The following is a 10,142-nucleotide window of genomic DNA, read 5'->3' as shown; positions in this document are numbered from 1 at the left end:
TAGGGGAGGGGGTGTTCAGAGGCGCCCCCCCCCCTTCTCAAAAAAAAAAAAAAAAAACTGCGCAAAGACAATGTTGACAAGTGAGGACAATGTTTATTTCCTTTTTGAGATTTTTTATTTTTTCATTTCATTTGGCTGATAACTGACAGCTCACAATGCCGCTCAGTCACACAATTTGGTAGATGAGACTTTTTAATCACGATTATTAAACATCAAATTACAGTAGAAAACATGTTGATTATAAACAGTGTTGTTTCCAAACCTCCCAAAAAAACAAAAACTTTTAGTTGTGCTCACAACTCTTTGCGTTGTTGAATTCTGTCAATTAAAGTGCACAATTAGACCCTTTAAAAGCGATTTAACAAATGCTTCACTTTTAAAATATAGTCATCAATGCAAAAGTACAATATGGCATGCATACAATAAAGAAATCTGAGGGTTGCAAACGTTTCCCTTATGAGGGGCCCTGGTAATGAGATTCTCATTACACCAGCATGGTTATTCTCCTAAGAGTGTCAGTAGATCTTTAAAAAGAAAAATGGCACCATTTCCTGTCCAAAAAGAACTCAATAGTAGTCTGTTCAGGAGGTAGGTCAGAGGAAGAAGTTATCATTAACAAACATTTACAGTTGAACAATATTGATGTATTTATTGAGGTATTAAAGAGTTATACTAAATTAAGGCCAAGAGGGAAAAATAAGACGGGATCCAATATGAAGCCTTTTTGAGTGGCCAAGAGCCAAGCTGTCGTGGCCCTGTCAGAACCGCTTCTGGTACTTGCCCTGTATGCTCTTTGGGTTATTTAAAGCGCAAATCAAGCCAAACACATTTTTTTTTTTCAAGAATATGTTCTGTGCAAGCCCACTAGTTGAAACAAGGCATATGATTAAAACGAAATATGAGTTAGGCAGCAAAATCCACCCCTTTTTAGCCATCTCAGGGGGCGGCCATTTTGTCACTTCCGTCGACTGAAAATGACATCACAACTGCTCGGGGCTCAGGTAACGACCAATCGCGGCTCATTTTCAGAAAACAAGCCAGCTCTGATTGGTCGTTACCTGAGCACTGAGCAGTTGTGATGTCGTTTTCAGTTGACAGAAGGTAAAAACGGCTGGATTAACTCTTATTCCACAAACGCAATATTTATCAGAATGCCTTGTTTCAAACTAGTGGGCTTGCATACAACATACTCTTGGAACAAAATATGTTTGGGTTGACTTCCACTTTAAGTAAGCTATTCTTGATTTACTTTGCTTTTAAAACTCTATAAATCTGTTTGTATCTGCTTTTAAATGTCGTACTTTTAATTACGGTATGTGAAGCATATTGAGTTATGCTGTGTATGAAATGCGCTATAAATCAGTGATTCAAGTAAAAAAAAAATATTTTTTAAATCCCTGGGTACTGCCTCGGTACTGGTAAACATCTAAAGTGTGCAATGTGAACATTTTTCATTTCTTATCCATCCCCCTGATTATTACCCTTCTTTGATTGTTTTTTTTCTTCTTCTTTTTTTCAATGCAAATAAATTTGTGGGATTTTACAGTACATTCTCTCACACGAATCAAATTTTCAAAAAGCCCCTCTCCGAATACGTCAGAGTGGGACAATATTGACAGCTTATTGCCGTGTGTAAAAAGCGTAAGTCTCGCGTATGACTTCATTCCAGTGCTTTGTGACTTCATGTCACGACATCTTAGCAAATCGTGTCATCAATCGTCGTGATAGCGATACTAAGTTATCATACTGGGCCGGACCATCGGGCCCCTATTGATGTTGTGGCAATTACGCCGTATGGGCAATTACCCTTGCAGTACATCGCTACACTTGCGCAATCCATTCCAAGCTGAGTGAAAATATTAGAAACAGCTCTCGGTGGTAGTGATGTAAAACACTTGAATACCAAAAGAAGCAATAACCACAATAATAAACAGCTCTCAATCAAGACTGTGCATTAAAGGCAGAATCGCTAATACAAGCCTTGCATTATTCGAATCTAATTAGTTGCAGCAGGTATATATCGTGAAGTGTCACAACTAGAACACGCAAAACCAAAATATGTTGGCGACACATCAAATGCGAACAGCTTTTACCTGACGGCGCCACGCGGCTCACAGTGATTCATCGCAAGTCATCTCAGTGCAATGCGGTTACGCCCGTTGGTACCGAGAAATTCCGAGTCGCGAGCGAGGGTTGGTGCTGAACGACTCCCGCAAACGTGCCTTCCGTTGCTGTGCGGCTGACTTCAAAAGAGAGCAAGGCCAACGTGACACAAGGAAAACGTTTCAGGTGGAAACTCCAAATTGGTACAATTAAAGTTCAAGCTATGAATTGGGAAAAATTGACTTTTTAAATGTCTTATATATATATATATTAAAAAAAAAGGGTGTCATTACACAAATAAATGTGAGCGTGATGTCCTGCACGTCCACCGAATCAAAATGACTTGTTTTCTGTAGTGCCACCATAGAAGGGTCCCAGTAATGGCAAAGAATGAAAAAATGTGAACAAGCGATAGAACTTTTTTTGCAGTATAGACATCTCTCTCCTGACTGCTCGGTACAGTATGACCACAGCAACGGCAACGGCAACAACAACAAGAAAAGATTGGAATGTTGACTTACTAAAAACGTGACCTGTAGAGCGAAGAACCGGTTTGTGGCCAGACTTTGACGCTTGAACTTTAATTTTCTCCTACACCATGCATGGTTTGGCAAACTTTTGCACGCGTTTGATTTTTGAAGTCAACAGATGGGCAAGGTCATTTATAGGTGGGATTAAAGACGAAAAAACAAACAAAGGAAATGTAAACATAAAATGATCGCGAAATAATCTTTTTAACGTTATATCATTAATACAAAATCTTAATTCATTCACCACTTATTTAGTAAGATAAATATTACATTTGCGAGTGGAATGGTTTATTCTATTTTATTTTAATTTATTTCTAACAATAAATCGGAAGCGGAAGTCAACCCAAGCATTTTCTTCAAGAATATGTTCCCAGCAGGCCCATTAGTTGAAACACGGCATTCTGATTCATTTTGCGTTTGTGGACTATAAGTTTAGCAGCAAAATGCACTCGTTTTTAGCCATCTCTGGGGGCGGCCATTTTGTCATTTCTGTCGACTGAAAATGACATCACAACTGCTCGCAACGACCAATCACGGCTGACCCATTTTCTGAATCTCATCCATGATTGGTCATTGCGAGCAGTTGCGATGTCATTTTCAGTCGGCAGGAGACAAAATGGCCGCCCCCAGAGATGTCTTAAAAACAAGCAGATTAACACTTATTCCACAAACGCAATATTTATCAGAATGCCCTGTTTCAACTAGTGGGCTTGCATAGAACAAATTCTTAACAAAAATGTTTGCGTTGACTTCTCCTTTAATGAAGAAGAAAAAAAAAGAAATGATAAAATATTTAGTTGGGCAATTATAGGAAAAAAAATGGCAAAATGAATGCAACAAATATTACAGGACTCTTAATGAGGATGCTCAGTGGTCCCGAAGAAAGAACGGCACAATACTTTGCCTACGCCGTGTGACTCTATAGACTAGCAGTTCATCTGGAAGCAATAACAGGACGTAAAAATCCTTTTGTTGATGAAAATAGAGTCTGACCCTGATACCACCCAAATACCTGATGTTTTAGGACCGACGCTTTGCGCTTCAGAGCTCCCCCCGCAAGCGCGTGTGCAGGTCCTCCTGATCGATCCGGCCCGTCTGCTCGTGCCAGCGGTGGTGCGCCAGCAGCGCCGCGTTCCTGGCCGAGATGGCGCTCATCTCCATGGAGCTGGCCGCCCACTCCACGGCGCTGAGGTAGTAGAGTCTGCTGTGGAGGATGAAGGGCGGGGTCTGGCGTTGCGGGGGGCGGTAAGCGGGGTAGGCCAGCCACGGAGTCTGTGATACCGAATCCCACGAGAGAAACAAACGGCGGAGGTCCTCCTGGTCCAGGGCGCGAGGGGAAAACACTTTCCACACTTTGCTGTGGCTGGCGGGAGGTCGGCTGTAGCCGGCCGGGGTGTGGACCGGGTCGACGGATGTCAAACTGTACATGATGTGGTCTTTGGAGTCCGCGGTGAGAACTTCTGACACCGTGAATTCCGAGGCGGGCCGCCTGACTCCAAGGTAGGACGTGTTGAGCACGCCGTGGACCAAAATGGAGAACACCGGGTGGTAGATGCCGGGGAACCGGGAGACCATCGGCGGGGATAGACCTGAGAAGGAGATGTCGGACTTGCCCTGGTGAAGCGGGGTTGCTATGACAACAATGTCATACATCGAGTGCCCCGCACCGCTGTCTCCAACATAATTGACCTCATAGAAGCCGGTGGAGGGCCCTGCAAGAAGGAAACCAAAAGGGGGTTATGGGAAAATTGACTTTTTAATGGCTTCTATACAAATAGAAGCGTATCTTTGGCTTGTCACGCATCAATAAAGTGAAAATAACCAAGTGAATCTTTTGCACGCTGCCCGTTTCTCAAAACAATTTCAATATTTGGGAGAACGCTACTTGTTACGTTACTTTCTCTTCCTTTACCCATCATGTTCTCACTTTCTCCAGTGTAGTAATATTCAGCTCTCACCCCTGCTTCCTCTTTCAGTGTATGGCGTTTTTTGTCTTCACTGTTAAGTCAGTGTATACTGGCTGAAGTGCAGATTTGATTGGCATAGTGAGGTCACATGGGATGATTTAACTCACACGTAATTGATTTGCATCCTTTACTTTCCACTAAACTACTACTGTAAAGCCTACAAACCAAGAGTGGGTCGCTTGAACTAAAAGTGACCAGTTAGGTTTTGAGTCATGAAATCTTTTTTTTTTTTTTGGACTATAGGTCATAATGGAACAGCTTCTGGGTGAAGACGCAGACGGTAGTCTGCCAGTGACCTATAGGCCAGTGATTCTCAAATTTGGTATGTCAGCTCCCTCTAGTGGTATGAGAAGAAAAAAATAATCACTGACTTAAATGTTAAAACTTTGCATGTTTGAGTGGCTTCAACTGTATTTTTTTTAAACCAGCATATTACAATTTGTACTACTGTTGTTACAGTTCAATTGTATTTAACTTTTAGGTACAATACATTTGCATTGAATCATTTACAAATGTTTGATTTCACTTTACAGTGGGTATTTTATTTTATACATTTTAATAGACGTGTTAAGTCTTTTTTCCCCAACATTTAATCACAGTGTTAGTGTTCAAAGTGCATGATGAAACACTGGCCCTTTTTTCCTCTATCCTGCCATCTTGTAAAACTTTGTAGGAGAAGATTAGGTGCGGTTTTCTTGGCAAAAGGGGGTTGTACAAAGTATTAACATCAGCAGTGCTAATAATTGTGGCACACATCATTTAAAAGATTTCTTAACATGGGATTTATTTTCCCCACTGAATAAATGCACTTGAAGTTAAAAAACAAACAAACATGTATTTGGGCCTATATTTAGAAAAAAAATGAATTTATTAGAAGCTAAAGAAAACATCTTAACCTATTCACACTTGGACCTCCTACACAACTTTATTTCGGTGTTGGTCATTTTGGTGTAAAATGTTTGATAACCACTGATATTGGTAGCTAAAAGCATTTTTTTGGGGGGTGGTGGTGGGTGTCAATTTCTGGGCTCCCTATACCCCGCTGAATGACTACTAAAGGGTACCTGTCTTGGACGGGCGGACTTTGAACAAAACGTTGGTCACTCTGGCTCGGATGAGTTCACTCTTGCTGTGGTAAAGAAGTCCAGAGCAAACTCTTTTGTTACCTCCATCCACCGCCCACAGGCCCGAGTCAGCCCACGCCAGTGACAAAGCTCCTGGCATGACAACACAAATGTGTCAACAAAAGTACTTGATCAACACGTACGTGAGGAGGCGAGAGATTCCGAACCCGCGAGGCCGTTGATGCGGACGCTTTGGCCGTAGGTCTGGCGCGTGAGGGGAGAAACCACGTCGTTGAGGAAAATCTGCGTAAATCCTTCGGCCCTCATGGTTTCCTCCAGCGAGTGATTCATCAGGCTGAGGAAGTCATCCCCGCCCATGGCGTGCAGGAGCTTCTCCACACTGGTGAAGGAGTAACCATACTGCTGGTACTGGTAGATCCTGTCAACAAAGGAAAAGTTTTACACTTCAAGTCAAATGATATATTTGATTCACTCTCTTCCCCATTCTCACCTCATAAATTTATCCATAACACTCTCCACCCACATCTGCATGAACAGATAATTGAGCCCGTAGCGCCACAGCATGCGTAAGAGGTTTACGATGAACCAGTCACTCTCCTCGAAAGTGAGCTCGTTGCCGTCGAAGACTGCCTTTTTCGATGGGACTTCCTGCCGTGTGGAGATGCCTGAAGACAGATAGATGAATATAAAAAAAGTAAACATCTTTACAACAAAATGTTTTTAGCTAGCCTCGTTTTAGTATGGAACGCGTCAGGTTTTGCTTAGCTAGCCTCGTTTTAGTATGGAACGCATTAGGTTTTGCATAATTCCAAAATTCCTCAGCGAAACATCCCAAGGAAATGCTCCGAGTGTGTGGACGCCATTACCTAATTTGTCAACGAAGTGCTTCATGTGAAGGTTGAGGGGATGGATCACTACACCTCCCGTCTCATATTCTTGATTTGCCATCTGCGCCGTCGCCAGTCGCCCGCCGACATCGCCCGGTTCGTACACGTCTATCTTAACCGTGGGTCCAAACTCCTGCCTCAGGTAGAACGCCGCTGCAGTGCCGCCGATGCCTGCTCCCACCACAGCTGGACGGGAGCAAAGGTCAAGACTGTCAATCAATGGTATGGAGCTGTCCATGCGCAATGAAGTAGTATTTATGAGTGTCCATGTGTGCAATCTATGTGTGCGAGACTGGCTTGGGGGCTGAATAGTTAGAATAGTCCCAGTTATTGACCACAAACATAAAAATGTCAATAAACAAATGAGAGCTATAGTTGCCATGGGAATGCTAGTTCATCGATGAACCCTGCACATGAATACAACGTTCGGATACAGTGTTGGGGTTCATGTTACTTTTGACCTTATTAATACGATTTATCTTGTGATATTATAACTTTAAAATGTACAACTGTTATCTTGAAAATATACAACAATCTGATTCTCTATCCTGCTTATCCTCACTAGAGGAAAGGATGTGCTGGAGCCTATCCCAGCTGGCTATACACAAGATACAGGTACACCCTGGATTGGTCGCCAACCACTCCCTGAGCATATAAGTATAATTCAAACAACCATTCACACTCACATTCACACCTAACCACCTTTTGAAATTCTACAATTAATTATACATGCATGATTTGGACTACGATATGCAACTTTTTATCTTTAAAATATACACCTTTATTTTTGCAAGATTGTGTAGTTTATTCTCCTAAACTACAATTCCATATTAAAAACGATTAAAAATAAGTAGCCCCGGCCCAAACAAAAAGACTTTATTCTCATACAATTTACAATTTTAGTCTCGAAAACATTTTTTTAATTTTTGAAAATATACGCCTTCTTGTAAGGTTAAAACTTTGATCGCATTGTGTATTTTTTCGTACAAAATCCCCTACTAATAGGGTGGTCAAACGGTGGACAATCTCACCAATGTTTGTGGGTGTCTGGCGCAGCTCTGGAGTGGAGGCCAAACTTCTCCTGGCGCTGTGACAGATTGCCAAGAGGAGGAAAGTTCTCAGGCTGAGTGTCCCAACACTCATGGTGCGCTTTAAGTGCCCCAAGAACATCTGAAACCACATGAAGCATGCTTTAGCAGTCATAGCACGACGTCTGACATAGCTCATATCAAAACAAGACGGATGGAGCATGTGTTCACTTCATTATAATTTTATGTTTCAGAGTCAAGCGAAAGGAGAATATACTCCACGGGGACTGCAAATTTAAACAAAAAATCAACTACAACAGTCTGCAGTTGTCTTTAGCATTACTGTAACTCTTCGACACGACACACAAGACGACTGTTAAAATTAGATGAGTACTTACACAAGACGGGGGAATTTTACAAACTTAATGTCCACGAAGCTTGGCTTGAAGGTAAACTAGTGACCTGCTGATAGTTTGAACAATCAAAATCACATTAAACGACGTTCCGGGGTACGTTCTCTGTTTCAAAATAAAAGTATTGCAAGCTTTTAAAAAACATCCCGAAGCGGCTAATGCTTTGTTTGTTTGTTTCATGATCAAATTATATTATACTTATATTTGTACTCATAATTGTATAAAAGAATCGCGGGCTACCACGGTGGTAGTTTAATGCATGTCTTTTATTTTTACAGCTGCAACTGACGTTCATTTTCAGTTATAACAGGTATAAAATAGAACAAAAAATGGTTGTCACCTTGACCCTATAGCGTCTAGAGCAAAAAATAAAAATGAAATATATATACCCTAAATTTAAGCCTCGAGTGTTTTGAATATAATCTGACTAAAAAAACGGAAAAGGTGGTCTTTGGCAAAAATACTAGCGGAAGTAACCCGGAAGTGATGAAACTGCATGCTCATCTCAAAGCATGCTTGAATGGAGGTGACCTTAAGTGTCTAATCTTATCGTTAAAACGAATTGCTGACTGCTCCCTCGTATTAAGCGACTGCCCAGTGTTAATACAAAAGTTGTCTTCAAGTATTGACGAGAGGACATGGCGGAGGCTCACCAAGCACGCGTTCAGGCCGTGGTGGAGGAAATGGTCCAAAGCTTGGAAAGGGATCACATCCGCAAAATGCAGGTAGGGCTTCTAATCATGCACACTTGGTCACGTATGTACAATCATTAAGGACGTGTGCGCTTGCTGGCAGGCTCGCATGTTCAAGTGCAGCGCGGACTGTTGTGATCGACCCACGGACTCCATGACTCAGGTGCATCAGTGCATCGACAGGTGTCACACGCCTCTGGCCAAAGCCCAGGGCCTCGTCACAAACGAGTTGGAGAAGTTTCAGGTGAGGGACAGACGTTTCATTTTTGGGGGGTTTCATAATTGGATTCGTGATTAGCATGGCTGCCTCAGTTCTGAGGATCTGGGTTCAAATCCTGTGAAAAATGTGAATGCTCTACCTCTGCTCATGTGTGGTTTTCTGAGGACAATCGATTGATATTAAGAGTAAACCTGTTTTGCCCCCACCACCATCAGGACCGTCTGGCCAGGTGCACGATGCACTGCAACGACAAGGCGAAGGATCTGTTTGACTCGGGTGCCAAGGAGCCCGCCGTTCGGTCCCTGATGGAGCAATGCGTAGGCAGCTGTGTAGACGACCACATGAACTTGATCCCCAGCATGACCCGCAGAATCCAGGAGAACCTGAACTCGATACCCCAATGAGACAACAAACGTCAACACTCATACTGAGCCCGCTTGGAGCAGTGACTATGAAGTGAAAGAGAAAAAGCAGGAGACGTGGCACCCAAACAGACCAGTATGCCGTGCAGTTGGAATCATGCACAAGGTGTTGAACTGTCACCTATTCAAGTTTGTCATTTTTAATACAAGTGCATCCTACCTCCCATGTTGAGGTTTGTTTCTGTAAAACAATTAAACATGGTACAGAGTCAGACCACGACTGCATCTCTTGTAGAGCCTGGTAGGGTGGGTGGGGGGTCGGGGTCTAACCAAATATATATGGGGCAATAATGACAGCTAGTGGTAAACACAATATTTAAGGCGCTATATAGCTGGTGTTTTGATTGGATGAAAGATTTTCATTGTTACTATCAGTAATTAAAACTGGTGAAAATATTTGAAATGGTACAGTAATCCTTTTTCTTTGTTATGAGATGCAACACTGGCACAAATGAAATTGCTCTGTTGCCATGGTAACAGCAAGCATAGTTTCAAAGTAGTGGGTCTCCCCCTCACAAGACCATAAAACATATGTGTACCAACATGAGTTGTCAAACTGCATAATAAAAAATGTAACCCCTGGAGTTTAACGCCCCCAAATCAGTACATTGCTGTTTTAAAAACAATCTGGGGAGAAATATTCTTAAAGTGTCAAACAAATACACAAAAGTTCAGGAAAGATTCACTCCTGTTTGGCTTTTTCTTTTTGTGATGGCAAAGCAGAAAATTGTCATAACCATAGAGACGGAAATGGAACTTTTCTTATGATGGTGCCAAGCTGAACCCAGGACACGT

At 42.2% G+C, this 10,142-nt stretch overlaps 2 protein-coding genes across 3 annotated transcripts; one reads left to right on the top strand and one right to left on the bottom strand.

Annotated features, from left to right (window-relative positions):
* Positions 1-3,249: 3,249 nt before the first annotated feature.
* Positions 3,250-8,795, bottom strand: pcyox1 (prenylcysteine oxidase 1). Of its 2 annotated transcripts, none has more exons than XM_086053732.1 (7): positions 8,354-8,795; positions 7,604-7,742; positions 6,552-6,758; positions 6,176-6,350; positions 5,892-6,103; positions 5,665-5,817; positions 3,250-4,345 (listed from the first exon to the last, which is right to left on the bottom strand). In XM_086053732.1, exons 2-7 carry the CDS (start codon positions 7,740-7,742, stop codon positions 3,675-3,677), a joined length of 1,557 nt encoding a protein of 518 aa, XP_085909858.1. In that variant the 5' UTR covers positions 8,354-8,795; the 3' UTR covers positions 3,250-3,674. The 2 variants fall into 2 exon arrangements, with proteins under 2 accessions (XP_085909858.1, XP_085909857.1); XM_086053731.1 differs by lacking the exon at positions 8,354-8,795 and adding an exon at positions 7,999-8,145.
* On the top strand, positions 8,426-9,561 carry timcc (TIM double twin CX3C motif chaperone). The gene is made up of 3 exons (XM_086053737.1): positions 8,426-8,738; positions 8,809-8,949; positions 9,141-9,561. Exons 1-3 carry the CDS (start codon positions 8,652-8,654, stop codon positions 9,327-9,329), a joined length of 417 nt encoding a protein of 138 aa, XP_085909863.1. The 5' UTR covers positions 8,426-8,651; the 3' UTR covers positions 9,330-9,561.
* The last annotated feature ends 581 nt before the right edge of the window (positions 9,562-10,142 follow it).

The sequence above is a fragment of the Filicampus tigris genome, chromosome 15 (assembly GCF_054856515.1).
Source record: "Filicampus tigris isolate MCC_2025a chromosome 15, RoL_Ftig_1.0, whole genome shotgun sequence".
NCBI classification, from domain to species: domain Eukaryota; kingdom Metazoa; phylum Chordata; class Actinopteri; order Syngnathiformes; family Syngnathidae; genus Filicampus; species Filicampus tigris.
The sequence above is the reverse complement of the archived record's forward strand: the minus strand, read 5'-3'. Positions and strand labels throughout refer to the sequence as shown.

Coding starts and splice junctions, on each gene's coding strand:
- pcyox1 (XM_086053732.1), bottom strand. CDS start 7,742: ATGTTCTTGGGGCACTTAAAGCGCACCATGAGTGTTGGGACACTCAGC. Junction 6,351..6,551: donor GCACTTCGTTGACAAATTAG/GTAATGGCGTCC, acceptor ATCTGTCTTCAG/GCATCTCCACACGGCAGGAA. Junction 4,346..5,664: donor AGTCCGCCCGTCCAAGACAG/GTACCCTTTAGT, acceptor TCCTTCTTGCAG/GGCCCTCCACCGGCTTCTAT.
- timcc (XM_086053737.1), top strand. CDS start 8,652: ATGGCGGAGGCTCACCAAGCACGCGTTCAGGCCGTGGTGGAGGAAATG. Junction 8,739..8,808: donor ATCACATCCGCAAAATGCAG/GTAGGGCTTCTA, acceptor GCTTGCTGGCAG/GCTCGCATGTTCAAGTGCAG. Junction 8,950..9,140: donor ACGAGTTGGAGAAGTTTCAG/GTGAGGGACAGA, acceptor CACCACCATCAG/GACCGTCTGGCCAGGTGCAC.